Source organism: Mastigoproctus giganteus, chromosome 8, assembly GCF_048544385.1.
Source record: "Mastigoproctus giganteus isolate SK-2022 chromosome 8, ASM4854438v1, whole genome shotgun sequence".
NCBI lineage: Eukaryota > Metazoa > Arthropoda > Arachnida > Uropygi > Thelyphonidae > Mastigoproctus > Mastigoproctus giganteus.
The window spans coordinates 128,744,616-128,767,459 of NC_143582.1; the positions used below are offsets into that span (position 1 = coordinate 128,744,616).

Consider the following 22,844-nt stretch of genomic DNA (forward strand, 5'->3'; position numbering starts at 1 on the left):
CTGAAAATTCCTTATGCATGATCCTACTGCTTTATAATAGGATATACCTTGATGATACATATCCCAACTCTTGGCGACATTCCATTGTACTGGCCTTTCCAAAACCTGGGAAGGACCATTCAAACCCATATAATTATCGCCCCATTGCCCTCACTAGCTGTCTAGGCAAAACGCTAGAAAAAATGGTGAATAATCGACTAACATGATTTCTTGACTTCCATAACTTCCTTAGTCCTAGCCAATATGGCTTTCGGAAAAATAGATCAACAATAGACATAATGACAAAAGCCGAATCAAACATACGCAGTGCCTTTCTCCGAGACGAATGCCTTGTAATGATATGTCTTGATATTGAAAAGGTGTTTGATACTACCTGGAGATATGGCATCCTTCTTGAATTGCACAAATTAGAACTTCGAGGTCATCTGCCAAAGTTCCTTCAGAATTTCATGTCTAAAAGAACTTTTCAAGTCCGCTACCATCATATTCTGTCTCTAATATACAATCAAGAACAGGGGGGGTCCCCCAAGGCTCAGTCCTCAGTGCAACCCTTTTCGCTATCAAAATAAACCCTATAACAGAAGTTATTCCAGCAACAGTTGAAACCTATCTATATGCCGACAACCTCATAATATCATGTCACTCACAGAATATGTGGACAATCGAGAGGCAGCTCCAATTAACAAAATAGAGTCCTGGTCCATCTATAATGGATATTGAATCTCAGTACAAAAGACAGTGGCAATACACTTCTGCAGAAAACAAAAGATGCATCCTGACCCAGAACTAAGAATAAGCAATCAACAAATGCCAATCAAATGTAGTATCCGACTTCTAGGACTAATAATGGATTCCAAATTAAATTTCCTAGAACACATAAAATATCTACGTACCGTGTGCTTAAAGAAATTAAACATTCTACGAGCGATATCAGCCATGACATGGGGGGCTGATTGTTACTTACTTTTGCACATTTATCGTGCAATGATAAGATCCAGATTAGATTATGGTTCTCCCATTTACTCCTCAGCTAGGAAAAGTGTGTTGAAATGGTTAGATCCAATTCATCACAGTGCATTACGTATTGTTTCCGGAGCCTTTCGTACCACACCTGTGTATAGTCTTTACACAGAGATCCACGAACTCCCACTCAGTCTTCGTAGACAAGTCCTTCTTCTGAACTATGCTGCGAAAGTTCAAAGCCTTCCTGGACATCCAACACAGCAATATCTGTATAAACCGAAATGGGAAAATTTATATATGAACAAACCTAATATATGCAAACCTGCAGGCATCAGACTAAAAGAAATACTCTCACAATTGAACTTAAGTATGGATAAAATCTACCAAGATATCCCCACAGCCCTTCCAGTGTGGGAAATCAATTCAGTTGACTGTGACATGGTCCTCATAAAATGGAAACAGAAGAATATCCCAAGTCAACATATAAAACAGCTACATTCCTCTTATGTAATGCAATTCTTTGACTATTCTCATCTGTACACTGATGGATCCAAGACGGATACACACATTGGGGCTGCAGTTGTATTGCCAAACAGCATAATTTCACAGTCTCTTCCAATAGAGTTCAATATCTTTCGTGCTGAATTGTTTGCAATAAGTCTCGCCCTAGATCACATTGCCAAAACTTCTCTCGTAAAAAGTATCATTTTCACAGACTCATTAAGTGCAATGTATGCTTTACAAACTGAAGATCATCCATCTCATCCATATGTAAGAAAAATTCTTTCCTTCTTATCACATCTTAAGAAAAAAAAAACAAAGAGTCAGATTCATTTGGATTCCTGGACATAGAATACTCGGAAATGAACGTGCGGATGATGCTGAAAAACATCCATCTAACGAAAATTCTCACTTGCATAAAATACCGCTCAATGACTTTAAAAACATCAATCAAAAAGCCTCTGAAAAAATATGGACGCAGACCTGGAAATCTCAAACAAACAATAAATTATACTAAATCAAAGAACAGCAGAAATCCTGGAAATCAAGTTTTCGGTCAAAATTCGAATCAGATAACCTCTTCGGGTCAAAAAGACACGAAGAGGTTATCCTCGCCCGGCTTCGCATCGGACGTGCACATTTAACACACTCTTACCTCCTAATGAAAGACGATCCTCCACAATGCCCTCAGTGTCTGACCACACTAACAGTGAAGCACATCATCATAGAATGTCCACGATACCAAATTGCCTGCCAATCAGCTTTCAGATCGCATTCAAATGAGCCATTAAACCTTGAACTCATTATGGGAGAAAAATCAAACGTCAGTGAACTCTTTTCATACCTCAGTTTAATAAACCTAACCAATCATATCTAATATGTCAAATCAGTAACAATATAACAGGAAATAACAAAACTTGAACAGGTGCAATATAGCCGAAGTTGCTCTTGCACCATTAAACCCCAAACAACAACAAAAGAATATGATTTTTAAAAAAAATTATTTTTATAAATAAATTGATTTAGTATAAGGTCCTAAAGAGATCCCAGCAGCCTCTGGATGTGCTGTAATTTTAAGGTTACACTGTTTCCATTGCATAATTTATAATTCATTTTCCTTAAACAGAATTTATTTTGTGGTACAAGACTGTTTAGTTGGTATTACAGTTGATATAGCTGTATAAGATTATAATTTTCTCTACTTCGGTTTAGTGTATTATAAAGAAATATTAATAAAGTGGGATCATCCATTTTATATATAGTTAAAAAAAGTTTATTTTTATCAGTGTATAATTTTTTTTAAATATCTGCTAAAGAATTTAATCACTTCAATTGCTAGGATTAAAGGATGGTGGAGGATGCATCATTTCATTACAACGTTACTAGCTGGTGTTCTAATCTTATGGTATGTATCATTCAAATTCTAATGTAGCCTTTATTTCTTTTTTATATGTTCGTATACTGTATAAATTAAACTTTTTTTGTTTGTTGTAATTGTATTGATCACTAACTAGGCTATTGACTTGTAGATTAAATTATATGATTAAATAATAGTTATTTATAGCATGATATTAATAGAAGGGATTAGCATAATATTAATAGAAAGGAAATGGATGCTGAAATTCTTATCAAGATATCTTTTTAAATTAGAACTTTGATTCCCTAACAAACCCAGTTTAACTGCAAAGTGTGCAGTATCTTATGGTTTTAATATTAAAGAGTATTCAAAAAAAAAAAAAAAAAATCAGGTAAAGTCAGTTGCAAAAATTCTAAGTCATGAATTTTATTTAGAAATCCCTCTAGCCAATTAACAAGGAAAGCATCCCATCCCCTTAAGGGATCGTAAACACGAAATGCATTGCATCTATGCTGAATTGCCATTTTATTGGGTACAGTTGCCTTTTTTCATGAAATGGAGCACTTCTTTGGTAATAGCATTTTCATTGCATGATTATGCCATATATTTCGTAATAGCATGTTCATTGCATGATTATCCCATATATTTGGTAATAACATGTTCATCATTGCATGAATTGAAATCATGACTCAGACCACAGCAGCAAAGCAAAAAGCTCAAGCTAGTGGGAGTGCTGTGGCTAGGGGGAAAACTAAGGGGGGTTGTCCACTGAATCACAGCCTTTTGAAATGTACTGCTTGTTTGATGTTTGTGGAGCAATCAGAAACAGGACATGATATTGCCAAGGGGAATGTCACTGTGTGTGTGTGATGTAAGGAGTGTGAGGAAATCAGGTGCAAACTCAGCATTGTTATGAGCCTATATGAAGGACAGGCTCGATGCCCTCGAAGGATTTAAATTGAGGGCCCATCAAGCTCTCAGCTGCCCACATAAACACCAGAGCTTGCTCTTAAATATCACATAACACAGCGGTAACCACCAAGGCAGAATGTGCTGGTCCCAAAGGAACTTGTTGTAGGTGACTCTATTGTCAGGGAAAGGGAACTTATTGCAAAAAGGAAAAATGGAACAGAACCAAGGTATGTCTGCCAGGGGCAAAGGTTGATGATGTTGTAGAGCAGATATCATCTTTTTTAAGGGCACAAAGGGTGATATTGTTGTACACATTGGCATTAATGATATTAAGAGTATGACACTGGCGGAATTACTTAACAAGTTTAAATCAATACTGAAAAAAAAAAAAAAAGCCATGATAGGATTGAATTTGAAAATGTCTGCAATTCTGCCCAGCCACAATAGGAAGGAATATATGTTAAGAGCCTTGTCAATCAATTCGGCCCTGCAGAGATTGTGCAAGGATCAATGGGTAGAATTTTTCTCAGCCTGGTCTGTGCTTGAATAATAGATTAACAGTAGCTGCTGGCAGAGGTGAAAGGGACTCTTACACTGCTTCTATTGATATGCAATTGAGCAGCAGCCTGGAAAGCAAGGCAGTGGGGATTTTCAGGACTGCTGGGAGTCATAATGGAACAAGTAAATACATGGGCTATGTTAAGGTAACTAAGAGTAGAAACAGGTGCATGCATACTTGCATGTACACCAATGATAGCAGTATATTTAATAAATTCAATGAGTTTGAGGTATTAGTCAAGACATCAAAGGCAGATATTGTTGGGATATCAGAGACATGGTGTCACACAGATATAAGCAGAGCAGATTTGGAATTTGGGGAGTACAATGTGTACAAAAAGGATAGACAGGACAGGAAGGGAGGAGGGGTTCTGCTGTTAGTTAAGAAACACATAAAATCTAAGGAAGTGCATTCAAATGATGTTGGTGGACAATGTGATGTTGAGTCTGTTTGGTGTGACATAAGCACTGGTAAAGGAAAAATGAGAGTAGGTGTGTGTGTAATTGTGTGAGATTCACACAAATGAATCTGATGAGTATAATGAGAAATTGTGCACAGAAATAGAGTGGGCCAGTAAATCAGAGTGTCTTATAATGGGGATTTTAATTTCCCAGAGAATGACTGGAATTTGTGAGTTGGTCACTCATACACTAGCAAGTCTTTTGTGGATTTATTAGATGATTGTTTTCTACAGCAGCAGCATGTTCGGGAGGCAACAAGAGGGAGTAATACTCTTGATATGATTATCAGTAGTGATTCTTCATGCATTAAGAATGTGCAGATAAAGGAACCACTAGGTGGCAGTGATCACAGTGTGCTGAAGTGAGATTTACTCAAAGAGGTAACTACTATCAAATGTAAAGGGAAGGGTTTTTGCTTTCGTAAAGCTGAATATGGTAGTCTGAGAGAGTATTTAAATTCTATACGGTGGGACCAACAGATGATGTTACCAACAGCAAATTCAAAATAGGAAGCATTAAAGAATTAATTTTGGAACCTACTAGGCTTTTCATACCAACTAAGAAATATTGTTCAAGAATTAAGCCTAAATGGATGTCAGATGAACTAATTAGACATGTGACAGAGAAGAAAATTTCATGGGATACATATAAAATTCCAGGTGACACAGAAGCCTATGATAGATATAAGCTGGTCTGTAACCAAGTCACAAAGGAGGTTAGGCAGACGAAGGCAGATTATGAGAAATCTTTGGCAAAGTATGCAAAGAGTTCTTTACTTATGTAAACTGTAGAAGGAACGGGATGAATCAGATTGGTCCACTTGATATCAATGGTTCAACTGTTGATGATCCTGCTCAGGTAGCTACAAACAAAATGAATATTTTGCATCTACATTCACACATGAGGAGTTATTCAGGGAGGGGAATGCCAGAGGTGTATTCAACTTTGGCAGTAAACTAGATAATCTGTAATAACTGAGAGTAAAGTGGAGCAGAAATTGTTGAAGTTAAACATAGGAAAGGCACCTGTGGTGGATGGAATCTATCCAGTTATATTAAAGGAGGTGGCAAAGGATGTAAGCAAACCCTTAGCCATAATCATGAGAGCTTCCTTCGATGCATGGGAGGTACCCATGGACTCTGTCTCCCTTTGATCCACAAAGGAGGATCAAAGGGAGACAGAAGTAATTACAGACCTGTTAGTTTAACTTCTGTTCCAGGGAAATTAATAGAGGCACTGGTTAAAGAAGCATTGCAGGATCATCTAGACAAGACTTCAGTTATAGCTCGGACATAGCATAGGTTTGTTAAGGGGAACTCTTGTCTGACCAATTTGATTGGATACTATGATGTAGTCACAAAGGAACTAGATGCAAAGAATAATTTTGATATTATATATTTGGATCTTAGAAAGGCTTTTGATACTGTTGCACATGGAAGACTGCTGCACAAATTGGAGCAGTGTGGCATTGGAGGCAAATTGCTGCTATGGATAAAGGGATGGTTGAGTGGGAGAAGACAAAGAGTGGTAATCAGTGGACACTGCTCTTCGTGGACTAATGATATTAGTGGAGTTCCTCAGGATTTAATGCTGGGTCCATTGTTGTTTTCTGTATTTGAAAATAATATTGAGGATGGTATATCAGGCTTAATGTCCAAGTTTGCAGACGATAGGTAGGGTTGTTAATGACACTAATGACAGTATGCTGCTGCAACACGTTCTAGAAAAGTTGAGCAGATGGGCTGAGAGGTGGCAAATGAAGTTTAACATTGACAAATGTAAAGTACTATATATGGGAAACAGTAACCTCTGAGTAACATATCAACTCTGTAGTACTACACTGACAGTGGTAGAGAATGAAAAAGACCTGGGGGTAATTGTGCAGGCAGATATGAAGTTTTCTGAGCAGTGCAGATGGTCTGCAAGTGTACCTCATGGTGTATTGTCAATGATATACAGGAATTTTTCTAGCAGGGATAAAGAGGTGATTATCCCCTTGTATAAGGATATGATCAGGCCACACCTTGAGTATTGTATACAGGTGAGGCCTCATTTTAAGAAGGATGTAGAGCTGTTGGAAAGAGTACAGAGAAGGGCAACAAGATTAGTGAAGGGAACAAAAGGTTGCTGTTACGAAGAAAGGTTTAAGTTTTGCAAATTACAGTGTGTGGAGACTAGGCACCTGTGAGGTGATCTGATTGAGGTGTATAAAGCTCTGAATGGTTTGAGCATGCTCAGTGCTGATGGGATTCTTTCTCTTGTTCAGAATAATTGCCTGAGAGGGCATAAATTGAAATTGAGGAAGGACAGGTATAGGATAGATGTGCGGAAGTTTGCCTTTAGCCAAAGGGTGGTTGTTTGCTGGAACAGGTGCCTCCGTAGCCAGGTGGGCATGAGCAGCAGTGCGTAGCACACACTTCTTGATTAGGCCAGGGTTCGAACCCGTGAATGGTTGAAATTTTTGCTATATAACTAAGCTATTTATCTCTCTAAAAGGTAATTTTTATAACGGAAATGACCACCGCATTGTCCCTGGAGCAATATGGCCTTAGTTGCTAATGCTTCTAAAAACCAAATGACTGAGCGTTTGTGCCTTTGCTAATGCTAATACATTGTTTTTTGGTAATTCATTCCAAGACCTCAGAAGTTGAAATTTTTGCTATATAACTAAGCTATTTATCTCTCTAAAAGGTAATTTTTATAACGGAAATTGCACTGCACTTTCATCGTTATCATATGTTCTGTTTTAAGAATCAATTTTTAACACCTTTGTGATATTTTTCTATAGCACATTTCTGGAGATCAGAACCATAAAACAATAAAAACAATTTGCACTTTCCAGTTAGTTCGGCTTTTCTCTTAGTGCTATCAATTATACACAAATAGTAAACTCAATCTTATTACATTTTCAATAATACCTATAACTGGAATTGTGCGGATTTTTACGTTATCGTGGTGAAATGTGTTTCCCCTTCACAGAAATATTCAGTCATATAAAAAACACAAATAAATTTTAGAATCTTCTCTTCAATCGTATTTGCTTATTACAATTGTTTGTTTGTTTGTTATTTGGTTTTTAGGAGCATTAGCAACTAAGGCCATATTGCTCCGGGGATATGCGGTGGTCATTCCCTGACCTTTCCACATCCTCTGTATTTGGTGGTGATGGGCTTGAACCCCGGTCTAATCAAGAAGCGTGTGCTACGCACTGCTGCTCCTTCCCACCTGGCTACGGAGGCGCCTCTTATTACAATGATGAAACGAATGCGATCAAAGGAAAGTGCAAGTGGTGGCAGTGCTAGGAAACAAAAGAAAATTGATTTAGAAATGAAGGTCAAAATGATTAAGAATTATGAGGCAAGGCAAAGTTTGTCATCTATTGCACAGGAATTATCAGTCAGCTACTTCAACAGTGAATGCTATTTTAAAGGCCAGTGCATGTATAAAAGAACATGTAAAAGGATCAACAGTGATTACAGAACAGCGTTCAGGTGCTATATCACAGATGGAAAAGCTATTAATAATAAGGATAGAAAATCAGATTCAGAAGCATGTGCCCCTCAGGTGTTTATACTGGCACTTGTCTTAATCTTTTTATTGAACATTTCGAAGTACACTTTTGTAATTTTTCCTGCATGTGAGATAAAAAAATTTAATAAATAATTCTATTTACATGTTTGGCAAAATGGCAGCTACCATGCAAGTGTGGTCCAAAACAGGTGTTTGTGAAGTTATTCGCTTTTTGCAAGCAAAAGGGTCTTCACCAAGTGATATTCATCATGAACTGGTTGCTGTGTATGGTGAAAACGTGGTGACAAAGAAGCAGGTGTGGTTTTGGTGCAATGAATTTAAAGCGAGCAGTGTTGACATTGAAGGTCGACATTGGGTGGGCGGGCAGGCCTTCATCACACAAGACAGAAGACAATATTTTTCACATTAAGGGCATTGTTCTTGATAAAAGGCGAGTGAAACTGCATGAAATTGCACAAATAGCGAACGTGAGTAAGTCGACTGTTCACAAAATTGTTCACAATGTCCTTGGCTTTTGAAAGGTGTGCTGCCACTGGGTGCCCTGACAGTTGTCAGAGGAGGACAAAGCAAAATGCATGTGGGTGTGTCTCGACGAAGGAGTAGATTTTCTCGCTGGCATAATCACAGCAGACAAAATGTGTGTTCATCACTCACTTTACCATGGAGAGCAAACAAGAGTCCATGACCTGGAAACATCCAAAATCTCCTGTGTGCAAAACATTCAAAACTGTTCCCAGTGTCCGAAAAGTCATAGCCACAGTGTTCTGGGATTGCCAGGGCATTCTATTGGTGGATTTCTTGTTGAAGGGAGGACCAATCGATGCACAGCTCTACTGTGCAACGTTGGAAAAACTGAAAGCCAACATTCGATGCAAATGACTAGGATTCCTGACAAATGCTGTAATTTTGTTGCACAACAACGCAACTCACACCACTAATGAGTGGTTGTGCTGTAATCATTGGGAAACTCTGTCACATCCCCCCTACATCCAGTTGATATAGATGAACAGTGCACTGTTGAGTCTTTGGTGTGACATAAGCACTGCGAAAGCAAAAATAAGAGTAGGAGTGTGTTATAGGCCTAATGACTCGAATGAGTACAATGAACAATTTTACAGAGAAATAGTGGGCTAGTAAATCAGAATGTCTTATAATGGGGGATTTTAACTTCCCAGATATTGATTGGAACTTGTGGGTTGGTCACTCACACACCAGTAAGACTTTTGTGGATTTATTGGATGATTGTTTTCTGCAGCAGCATGTTTGAGAGGCAACCAGAGAGGGTAATACTCTTGATCTGGTTATCAGCAGTGATCATTTGTGTATTAAGAATTTGCAGATAAAGGAACCACTAGGTGGCAGTGATCACAGTGTACTGATGTGGAATTTACTTAAAGATATAATTACCATCAGGGGTAAAGAAAAGGGTTTTTGCTTCCATGAAGGTGAATACAGTGGTCTCAGACAATTTTTTAAATTCTGTACAGTGGAATCAACTGACGATGTTATCAACAGCAAATTCTAAGTGGGAAGCATTCAAGGAATTAATCGTGAACCTACTAAAAGTTTCATACCTATTAAGAAATATTGTTCAAAGTTTAGGCCTAAATGGTTATCAAATGAACTAATGAGACTCGTGACAGAGAAAAATGCATTGGATGCATATAAATTATCAAGCGACTCAGAAGCCTATGGCAGATATAAGCTAGTCTGTAATCAGGTCACAAAGGAGGTTAGGCAGGCAGAGGCAGATTACGAGAAATCCTTGGCAAAAGATGCTAAGAAAAACAGCAAGGATTTCTTTACTTATATAAACTATAAAAGGAAGGGGATGAATCTGATTGGTCCACTTGATATCGATAGTTCGACTGGTGATGATCCTGCTCAAAAAGCAAACAAACTGAATGAGTATTTTGCATCTACATTCACAAATGAGGAGATATTAAAGTTTGAAAATGGCAGAAGGTCATCAAATTGTAGCAGGGTGCTGAATGATTTTGTAATAACTGAGAGTAAAGTGGAGGAGAAATTGTTGAAGTTAAACATAAGAAAGGCACCTGGGGTGGATGGGATCTATCCAGTTATATTAAAGGAGGCAGCAAAGCAACTAAGCAAACCCTTAGTCATAATTACAGACCAGTTAATTTACCTTCTGTTCCGGGTAAAATAATGGAGTCACTCTTTAAATATGCATTGCAGGATCAACTAGACAAGATTCCAGCAATAATTCAGACACAGCATGGATTTGTGAAGGGAAAGTCTTGTCTCACAAATTTGGTAGGATATTATGGTGTTGGTACAAAGGAACTGGATGCAAAAAATAATTTTGATATCATATATTTGGATTTCAGGAAAGCTTTTGACACTGTTGCGCATGGAAGACTATTATACAAATTGGAGCAGTACAATTGATAAAAGGATGGTTGAGTGGGGGAAAGCACAGGGTGGTAATCAATTGGTGTTGCTGTTCATGGACTAATTTTATTAGTGGAGTCCCACAGGGTTCGGTATTGGATCCACTGTTGTTTTCTATATTTATCAATGATATTGATGACGGTATATCAGGCTTAGTGTCAAAGTTTGCAGGTGATACAAAGGTTGGCAGGGTTGTTAATGACAGTAATGGCAGTGTGCTACTGCAACAGGATCTAGAAAATTTGGGCAGATGGGCTAAGAAGTGGCAACTGAAGTTTAACCTTGACAAATGCAAAGTACTGCATATGGGTAGAAGTAACCCAGAGAAATGTACCAACTGTGTGGTTCTACACTTAAGGTGGTAGAAAATGAAAAAGACTTGGGAGTAATTGTGCAGTCAGATATGAAGTTTTCTGAGCTATGCAGACAGGCTGCCAGGGCAGGTCATGGGGTTTTGTCAATGATATACAGGAATTTTGCTAGCATAGAAAAGGAGGTGATTGTCCCTCTGTATAAGGCAATGGTCAGGCCATGCCTTGAAGGGCAACAAGATTGGTGAGGGGAATGAAGGGATCCTCTAACCAAGAGAGGCTTGAGTTCTGCAAATTGCAGTGGCTGGTGACTAGGCACCTGTGTGTGTGGTGATCTGATTGAGGTGCATAAGGCCTTGAATGGGCTGAGCATGCTGAATTCTGATAGGATCCTTCCACTTGTTCAGATTACGAACGTAAGGGGGAATAAATTCAAATTAAGAAAAGACAGATGTCGAATAGATGTGCGGAAATTTGCCTTTACCAGCAGGTGGTTAATTGCTGGAACAAACTTTCGTCTCTCGTTGTGGAAGTTGATAGGTTAAATAAATTTAAGGAGGAACTGGACAGGCATTTGGAGGGAATGGTGTGATTTTTTTTTTTTTTTTTTTTTTTTGGCTAATGCTGCATAAGATCATACACTTGCTTTCTTGCATCACGTGCCACTACTACTACTACTACTACTACAGCCCAGGCTTAGCACCTTCAGACTTCCATTTGTTTGGCCCTCTGTAAAAACACCTTTCAGGAAAGCATTTAACCATGGATGAGGAAGTTCATCAGGCGGTGCGACGTTGGTTTCTGCGTGTGGGAACGGACCTCTTCAGTACTGCTCTTGATAAACTGATCCATCGTTGGGACAAGTGCATCAATAAAATTGGAGACTGTGGAGAAGTAGTGCATGTTCACTTATTTCTTGGTGTGTAATTTCAGCTTCGTATTATTAAAGATCTTCAAGAGAAAAAATATGTACCTTTTACTTTTCGGAAACCCCTCGTACAAAGGGATAACACCACCTTGTCTCTGCTAGCAAAATTCGTATATATCATTGACAAAACTCCATGACCTGCTGTGGCAGCCTGTCATGGAGTTTTGTCAATGATATATATAGTTATGCACAATTACCCCCAGGTCTTTTACATTCTCCCCTTTCCTGAGTGTCGTACCGCACAATTGGTACGTTTCTCTTGGGTTACAGCTACCTGTATGCAATACTTTGCGCTTGTCAATGTTAAACTTTAGTTGCCACTTCTCAGCCCATCTGCCTAACTTTTCTAGATACTGTTGTAATAGTATACTGTCTTTACTGTCATTAACAACCCTGCCAACCTTTGTATCTTCTGCAAACTTGGACATTAAGCCTGATATACGTTCATTGATATCATTGATAAATATACAAAACAACAATGGGTCCAGCACCGATCCCTGGGAAACTCTGCTAATAACATTAGTCTGTGTAGAGCAGTGTCCATTTATTACCACTGTCTCCCACTCAACCATCCCATCCATTGCAGCAACTTTCCCTTAATGCCATACTGCTCCAATTTGTACAGCAGTCTTCCATGTGCAACAGTATCAAAAGCTTTCTTGAAATCCAAGTATATGATATCAAAATTATTTTTTGCATCCAGTTCCTTTGTGACTACATCATAGTATCATATCAAATTGATCAATCAAGACTTCCCCTTAACAAACCCATGCTGTGTCTGAACTATTACTGCAGTCTTTTTTTGGTGATTCTGCATCACTTCTTTAACCAATGACTCTATTATTTCCTCAGAACAGAAGCTAAACTAACAGTTCTATAATTATTTGTGTCACTCTTTGAACCCCGTTTGTGAATTGGGGACACATTTGCACATCTACTGTCCATGGGGACCTCCGTGAAATCTTAGGATGCTCTCATAATTATGGCTAAGGGTTTGCTAACTTCTCTAGCTGCCTCCTTCAATATAATTGGATAGATTCCATCTACCCTAGATGCTTTTTTTTTTAATGTTTAATTTCAACAATTTCTCCTCCACTTTGCTCCCCATTATTGCAAAATCATTTAGCTCCTACTGTTAGAGTTTAGTAAGCTTCTGTTCTCCCCTTCCTTACAGAATTTGTCATGTGTGAATGTAGATGCAAAATACTCATTCTGTTTGTCAGCTGTCTGAGCAGGATCATCAACATATGAACCACCAACATTAATTGGACCAATCTGATTCATCCCCTTCCTTCTAGAATTTACCTAGAATTTACAGATGTAAAGAAGTCTATTGTTTTTCTTTGCAATCCTTTGATAAGAATTTCTCGTAATCAGCTTTTTGTTGCCTCACCTCCTTTGTGACTTGATTACACACTAGCTTATATCTGCCGTAGGCTTCTGTGTGCATATAATAATTTATATGCATCTCACACATTTTCTTTGAACCCTCAGGGACTTCTGGACAGCATTGAACCCTCAGGGACTTCTGGAAAAGCATTTGTCCAAGAAGAGCACTACTCATTTATAACCATCCTCTGTCTCCTTTTACTCGAACATCACCATATCCATGGCAGTAAAACTTGCTCCCTAATGCCAGATTGCTCCAATTTGCACAGCAGTCGTTCATGTGGAACTATGTCAAAAGCCTTACTGAAATCTAAGTATATGATGTCAAAATTAGTTTTTATATTCAATTCCTGTGTTTTCTGCATTAGAGTTTCTATTTGGAGAATTTCAAGTATGTCTGTTCAACACTCGTGCCAACAGACATACATAGACAGCGTTTTTAATACTTTTTCTTTTCCGGGTTACACAGTGAGCATTGTTGAACATTGATATTTTAGAAACATAGACTAATTGTTTTCAAATTTTTATTACTTAACATAAAAATGTATTTTATTAAAAAAATTAAAAATATTGATTCACTATGTCAAAAGAGGCAAAGGGTGTTAAGCAGCACAAGCTGCAAGTTCATGTAAAGTGAAATGGCTCGATGAAATAGCAGAAACTGCTTCTCCTAAAGTTCATATGAATGAGAATGAAAACAAAAATGCTCAAACACAGAGGAGATTAAAGTACTAGGCGCTTCCGTTGCCAGGTGAGCAGGAGCAGCAGTGTGTAGCACACGCTTCTTGATTAGACCAGGGTTCGAGCCCGTGATCACCAAATACGGAAGATGCGGAAAGGTCACGGAATGACCACCGCATATCCCCGGAGCAATATGGCCTTAGTTGCTAATGCTTCTAAAAACCAAATAAATAAACAACAACATTAAAGTGCTTATTGACAGTGTTTTGTTAGCCATTAAAATGAATAACTCTTTGCTCTTAGTCCAAGGCATTAATGAACATATGGCAAAATATGTGAAAATTCCTGATAGTTGGAGAAGCAAAAATTACACATTTGAATTTTTAGAGATTATCAACAGCATTGTTCTAAAAGAAATGATTGAGGAAATGGCTTCAGCAGATTTTTATACGTTAACAGTTGATGAAAGTATGGATATGTCTGTCAACCTTCAAATGCAGGCATAAAAATTTTATGTGTATGACTTATTTTGGTGGATAGTGCAGCTTTGGTCATATGATGCTTCTTCTGTGGTTTTGTCAGTCATGCAGTTTTATGATAACTGCAATTTTGACCTACAGAAAATGGTGATGTTTACCATCTGACAGTGTGCCAGTGATGTTGAGCAAGGTTAATCATGTACCGGAATAACTAAAGCAAGATATACCATACTTAGTTCAACAACAACATTGTGATGCACACCGTGAGGATTTGGATATTTGTGAAGAGTGTACAGGGGTCAAGTTGTTGTTATTTGGTTTTTAGGAGCATTAGCAACTAAGACCATATTGCTCCGGGAATATACAGTGGTCATTCCCTGACCTTTCCGCATCCTCCGTATTTAGTGGTCACGGGCTCGAACCTTGGTCTAATCAAGAAGCGTGTGCTACGCACTGCTGCTCCTGCCCACCTGGCCAGGGGTGGATGTGAATTCTCTGTTAACTTTTATAAATCTGCTTTGTGTTCATTGGAAGATAAATGTATAAATGTATTTTATTAAAAAAATTAAATGTATAAATGAATAAATGAAGTAAAAGAATGGTTAGCCTTCGATTGTTCAGGAATAGCTGAGGGTGACTTCATGTATGGCACTGAGCAAGTTAATGCTTTTTGCTTAAAATACTCAGACTTTTTAGCTGAAAATGCTGTCATAGTTAAACAGTACAATGACTTTAAATATACTATGCATGAAAAAATTAAATGTAAATAAGTTACCAACTTTGCTAATATGGTGACATTTGCACTTCAGAATGAACAGTTTTGTGGCTTTCCAAAGTTGATTGATATTGAGAGGACTTTTCTAGAGTCCAGTCTTGACTGTGAATGGAGTTTCAGCTTAATGAATTCACTCAAAAACAAATTAAGCAACCACTTACGAGAGTGATTTTGATGTGCTGATGAGAATTAAAATAATGCGCCTGGGCAGATTCCATCAGCCCAGGTTCATTTTTTACTTCTCCAGGTTCATTATTAGCTTCAACAATTTCTCTTCAGCTTTTCAGTTATCTCAAAATCATTTAGCTTCCAGTTATAATTTGGTATACTTCTAATATCTCAATTCCTAAAAACATCTTCACATGTAAAATGTGGATGCAAACCATTTACTCAGTTTTCTGGCACCCGAACCCTATGAGATGCTGGAACCTTTACAGATGAAATGGATTTCATCTGTAAAGAATCATCACTCCAAGTAATGCAGGCATCTGTTGTTTATAGCATCAATAGATGCATTTGAATAACATTCTGAATCTGCATCACTTGAATAGAATTATATTTCAGTGTCAGTTGACATACTATAAAGAGTCGATTCAACGTCACTAGCTTCAGCATACTTTCCATCCCTCTTCCTTTTCATTCCTGATGTCCCAGGCTGTTGATCCTTTAAAACAACTCTTTAGGGTAAAATTTTATAGGAAAACACTTTTTACACACACTTAGACACACACTAAGGATGATGTTTTGGTTTTCATAAACAAAAGAATTAAAATTCAGCAAGCATAATCTTCAAAAAATTTTAACTTTTCTTCTTGTAGAAAATACTAAACCAGATGAAATGACTTCAACATAAGCAAAGAACATACGAAACTATGAACCAGGTATACAGTTTTTATGGCACTCTCTAGACAGTACAATTGATGCTAAGCAAAATCCAAACCATAATGCGATAGTCCGTGGTTCAATCAGTGTGTTGATATTGTTCATTTCATGTGCAAGTTTTTATGCAAGTTTGCATTCTGATGGTGAATGTGTTAAGTATCAGTATATTATGATCATTGGCAGCCAGTGGTTCCTTTTTTAGAAATTCTGAATGCATGAAGAGTCATTGCTGATAATTAGATTAAGAGTATCGTTTTCTCTTGTTGCCTCTCTAACCCATAAGTTCCAGTCATTGTCTGAAAATTTAAAATCCCCAAAAAGACAATCTGATCTATTGGCCCACCCTTCTATGTAGTTATTATTAGTATTAGCAAATGATTGAAGAAAGCAAGCTAATACAGCATCAGCCAAAAAAAAAAAAAACAAAACTTTTTTCCCCTCCATCCCCCACGATATTTTACTGTAGAGGGATGGATAGGAGAAATATTCCCCCCCCTCCTCCATTATACTCATCACAGTTACGAGGATTTCAATATAGCAAGTACAAATTGTGCTTGCTATATTCAGATTCCACATCCCTTATATAAGTCTGAATGGCACCATGTTTCCAATATATAAGGTCTTCATTGCAAAAACATTATTTCAGTAACCTTCACAGCCATGGGGAAGAGATTTTATTTAATATATTGTTGAAATAATAACACAAATAAAAGAAAATAATAAAATTAAAAGTAAAACAAAAGTAAAATTAATGAGAAAGTGAATTAAACTTGAATGTAGAAAATTAAAAGCCTAGGCCTACATTGAGATATCTGGAATACAGTGGTGGACCTTGCATTTATAAATCTGGTGGAAGACAGGTTTACCAATGTACTGGGCGTAAGGTAGATCAAGGCCTAACTTAAAGGGATATAAAGGGATATGGCCTATGGTCATGTCATGAAGATTTCAACCTAATTACAGGCTAAGATCATATCGCTCGCTCGCTCGCTCGCTCGCTCACTCACTCACTCACTCACTCACTCACTCACTCACTCACTCACTCACTCACTCACTCACTCACTCACTCACTCACTCACTCACTCACTCACTCACTCACTCACTCACTCACTCACTCACTCACTCACTCACTCACTCACTCACTCACTCACTCACTCACTCACTCACTCACTCACTCACTCACTCACTCACTCACTCACTCACTCACTCACTCACTCACTCACTCACTCACTCACTCACTCACTCACTCACTCACTCACTCACTCACTCACTCACTCACTCACTCACTCACTCACTCACTCACTCACTCACTCACTCACTCACTCACTCACTCACTCACTCACTCACTCACTCACTCACTCACTCACTCACTCACTCACTCACTCACTCACTCACTCACTCACTCACTCACTCACTCACTCACTCACTCACTCACTCACTCACTCACTCACTCACTCACTCACTCACTCACTCACTCACTCACTCACTCACTCACTCACTCACTCACTCACTCACTCACTCACTCACTCACTCACTCACTCACTCACTCACTCACTCACTCACTCACTCACTCACTCACTCACTCACTCACTCACTCACTCACTCACTCACTCACTCACTCACTCACTCACTCACTCACTCACTCACTCACTCACTCACTCACTCACTCACAGAGAGGGGGGCAATGAAGGGATCCTCTTACCAAGAGAGACTTAAGTTCTGCAAATTGCAGTGGCTGAAGATTAGGCACCTGCGTGGTGATCTGATTGAGGTGTATAAGGCCTTGAATGGGTTGAGCACGCTGAATTCTGATGGGATCCTTCCACTTGTTCAGATTATGAACCTAAGGGACCACAAATTCAAATTAAGAAAAGACAGATGTAGAATAGATGTGCGGAAATTTGCCTTTAGCCAGCGGGTGGTTAATTGCTGGAACAAACTTCCATCTGTCGTGGAAGTTGATAGGTTAAATAAATTTAAGGAGGAACTGGACAGGCATTTGGAAGGAATTGTGTGATTTTTTTTTTTGTCTAATGCTGCATAAGCTCATACACTTGCTTTCTTGCATCACATGCCACTACTACTACTACATCTGAGTGAGTGAGTAGCTAATACATCTAAGTACATGAGAGAAGGAGATGGCAGGAAGTTTGAAAGCTGAAATATTGTAATATACTGAAGCCATGCTTCCAGGACTAAGTAATGTGGAAAGGTTGAGCATTATCAAGAGTGTTCTGGATCTAGGTTTGATAGCTAGTGACTTGACTCTGCAGAAAATGCTCTGGCTTTGAAGTAGACTTTGTGGTCATGTGAATCGAAATCTTGTAAAGCTCCTGTTTGCTCTCATTAAAGTTTGAAGTTCACCGTGCTCATGTTCTTGCTGAGACAAATATGGTTCTGGATGCAGCTGTATATTTGCTTCGATGTATTCAATATTTAGTTATCTAATAGTTTTTGTAAACAGCAGGACTTGTCACTGAATAATTACAGTAGACATCCAGTTTCTTCTCTCAGCTGAAGATGCATTAAAAGAGTATTTCAGTGGAACACTTAATTATAAAAACAGCTACCTCTGGAGGGGAATATGGCTGCTTTTCATCAAGTGTAGTACATTAGTTACGAAGTAAATTTTTGTAAACATGAGAACGACATCCTTTCGTCAACTAGAAATTACACTTAGGATAGCAGTTTTTGGGGCTAAACATTTTTTGGGGGCTAAAGATTTTTGGAATAGCAGTTTTTCGGGCTAAACTAAACTAAAATATACATGAACTGAAAAGTGATTTATGGAGAGAAATCATGCGACTTCATTTCGGCACTATGATAGGCGGGACAGTTTGGTTTTGATTTAGTTTTCTCAAAACAATAAATTCTAGGGCATCAGAAATAAATACATGGTAAAATCAGTAAAATTGAACAAAGAGCTAATATTTTACTAAAAATTAAGCAAATGAAAATTTTGAAGTGACGCCCAAAGTATCTCTTGGTAGCACCGCTCAACGTATCCTTAGGGCAGGGGTCGGCAACTTTTTGAGTGAAGAACCATTTTTGATCTAATTAAAAAAAAAAAGAGAGAGTTCGAAGAGCCACACTTCAGCTCAAGCTGGGGGGGGGGGAGGAATTTTTTAAGAAATGGAATAGAGTGGGAAGGTGTTTTATTAAAAAAATACAAAGTATATATTTTGAAATATTATTTATTAATAATATTTCTAGTTAATGTGACTTTTGCTGCTGAACTTCTTGAGCAAGTCTCTCAACATCAGGGAAGTATGCTGTAATTTTCATTTTTAAACATGCTGAGAAACTCACATTGTTCAGATGGTTTCTTGATTTATTTTTAATATAGTTCATGTCCGAAAATATTTGCCCACAAAAATTCATCAAACCAAAAACAGAGAAGTGCAAATGCAAATATTTTCAAATTTATATACGTGTCCGGTAAGCTACTCCATGCATCAAACACAATTTGGTCTTACTTTTTCAACTGATCTATCACCGTCCATTTGTATAAAATTGCAAGGGCAGCCTTTTACTTCACGAAATCCTTAATTTCAGTTTTAAGGCATATTAGTCTTGCACTCTTCATGTCCTTGGATTTTTAAGTCCTCTAACTCCATTTCAAACTTTGCTTCATGTGGGCTATAAGTTAAAGAGCTGCAGTTACATGCTCAAAGAGATGCAGGTTGCCAACCCCTGCCCTAGGGGTACACCTGATTGAGAACCACAGGCTTAATAATTGTGATGAGTGTATTGAACAACTGTAAATATAGAGTAGGCCAGTAAATTAGAATGTCTTTTAATAGAAGACCTTAACTTTTCATATATTGACTGGATCCTCTGCATTTGGAAACTCACACAGTAGCACAACTTTTGTAGATTTATTGGAAGACTGTTTTTTTCACCAGCATGTTAAAGAGGCAACAAGAGAAAGCAATATTCTTGATCTGATTATCAGCAGTGACCCTTCATGCATTAAGAATGTGCAGATAAAAGACCCACTAGGTGGCAATGATTATCCTGCATTGATGTGAGAGTTACTTAAAGATGTAACTAAAGTTACAGGCAAAGAGAAGGGCTTTTGCTTTTGTAAAGATGTCTACAGTGGCCCCAGACAGTTTGTAAATTCTTTGCAATGGGACCAACTAATGAAGTACCAATAGAAAATTCTAAATGGGAAGTATTCATGGATGCAATCCTTGAATGCTTCTTATTGGAAGTCACTAGGATCTTTATACCAACTAAAAGGTACTATTCAAGGCTTAGACCTTAATGGATGTCAGATGAAGCTTGTGGCAGAGAATAAAAATTCATGGGATGCATGTAAATTATTAGGTGATACAGGTCTACAGTAGATATAACCAAGTCACAAAGGAGGTTAGGCAAACTAAGGCATATTACAAGAAGTCTGAAAAAATACAAGAGACTGCATAATCTCAAAAGAAAAGCAGCAGAGATTTACTGATTTACAGCCTCTTTTTTTACCACTAATTCATGAACTTCTTCAGTAGTCATATCATCAAAACCTTCTCTTCCTACCAACTTAGCAAGTTCTACTATCGCACTGATACTGTTTTCTGCCGGTTACACCATATTTCCTGAATGAACTGACTGAATGGTTTAGCAGTTGAATCCTGCTCAGGTTGCTGTCCAACTGAATAGGCATTTTGCCTCTGTAATCACACATGAGTTGTTTTTTAGAGGTAGGAATTACCCACATGTTTGGCACCATAGTGCAAGGATTAGTAAAGTGTAAGGTCCTGTGAAGATGGATTGCTTATAGGTCTTTCCTAATAAAATGTTTACAAATATTACAGAAAGAAAACTACAGGTAACCCTCGTATAACACAGTAGTTTGGTTCCTACAAAATCTCGTGTACTGCAAAACCGTGTTATACGGGACTAAGAACCAGTACAAAAGGGGGGATTACGTTCCAAAAGCTAACAAAAATACATTTTTTTATAACTATCAGAAACTTAATTTTTATAAAAAATAGTAATAACTGAACAAACGCCTTACAAACTGTGATACATACATGTCAGACAATGTACGTTCATTTAATTTTCTTCTTTTTCATTGCTGCTAAGCACAAACAAGAATGTTTTCTCTGTTGCAGAATATCTTCACCTTTTGAACTTTCTTCTGCAGCTTCTAGATTTCTTGTGTCTTCTGTTGTCTTTAAAAAATCAGTATTCTGGGATTGTTTGCTTTTGCTCGATAGATATTTGTAAATTGCATGGTATGGAGCTAAGCATTTTTGAAGCTCCCTTTTGAACTTTGTGTTCCTTTCAGTCAAAGAATGTGCATTCAAAAAATAAGATTCTCGTTGCTCAGCTAAGTTTATGTCTTCCTGTATGCTTTTGAGTATAAAATTTGGAACTTCAAAATTTTCATCTGCGCTATCATCTGAATTGATTTGGTTTACCTCCGATTCTATTTCCACCAAATCTACTTTGCCAGCCTCTTTTTCTACCACTAATTCGTGAACTTCTTCAGTAGTCATATCATCAAAACCTTCTCTTCCTACCAACTTAGCAAGTTCTACTATCGCACTGATACTGTTTTCTGCCGGTTCCATCATATTTCCTGAATGAACTGACTGAATTTTTCCAACACACATTTAATGTTGATGGTTTTACTTCTTTGAGCGATAAAGCTATGATTCTGATACAGTCTATAATTGAAAAATGTTTCCATGCCTCCATCACTTCAATAGATTCGGAATCAATTTTTTCCAGAATCCATTGTAATGATTTTTTGTTGTATTGAGTTTTATCATTAGCAAGGGCACATGATGCAAGAAAGCAAACTTATATAGCATCGGCCAAAAAAACCAAAAAAAAACCCCTTATTTAACCCATTCCCTTGCTCCAAATGTTTGTCAAGTTCTGCCTTGAATCTATTTAAGCTATCAACTTCTACAACGACAGATGGAAGTTTGTTCCAGCAATCAACCACCCACTGGCTAAAGGCAAACTTCTGCACATCTATTCTACAACCATCTTTCCTCAATTTGAATTTATGCCCTCTCAGGTGATTATTCTGAGCAACAGGAGGAATCCCATCAGCATTGAGCATGATCAAACCATTCAAGGCTTTATACACCTCAATCAGATCACCTCGCAGGTGCCGAGTCTCCAGAAACTGTAATTTGCAAAACTTAAGCCTTTCTTTGTAAGGGAAATTAGTGTTCTGTTCACTAATCTTGTTGCCCTTCTCTGTACTCATTCTAACAGCTCTACATCCTTCTTTAAATGAGGCCGCCAGACCAGTATACAGTACTCAAGGTGTGGCCTGACACATTGCCTTATACAAGGGGATAATCACCTCCTTATCCCTGCTAGAAAAATTCCTGTATATCATGACAAGACATCATGAGCTACTCTTGCAGACCGTCCGCACTGCTGAGAAAACTTCATATCTGCCTGCACAATTACCCTCAGGTCCTATTCATTCTCTACCACTGTCAGTGTGGTATCACAGAGTTGATACGTTACTTTGGGATTACTGCTTCCCATATGTAGTACTTTACATTTGTCAATGTTAAACTTCATTTGCCACCTCTCAGCCCATCTGCTCAACTTTTCTAGATCCTGTTGCAGCAGTATACTGTCCTTAATGTCATTAACAACCCTACCAACCTTCGTATCATCTGCAAACTTGGACATTAAGCCTGATATATCATCATCAATATCATTTAAA

The 22,844-nt window shown here is 37.9% G+C and overlaps 1 protein-coding gene across 1 annotated transcript in view; it reads left to right on the forward strand.

The window, feature by feature from the left end:
• The window catches only part of LOC150081816 (transmembrane protein 120 homolog), a 375,137-nt gene that overhangs the window by 208,517 nt on the left and 143,776 nt on the right, over positions 1-22,844 (forward strand). Inside the window, exon 7 of the mRNA XM_090380327.1 lies at positions 2,804-2,869. Coding sequence (XP_090236453.1) covers positions 2,804-2,869 — 66 coding nt within the window. The remainder of the gene's footprint in view (positions 1-2,803; positions 2,870-22,844) is intronic.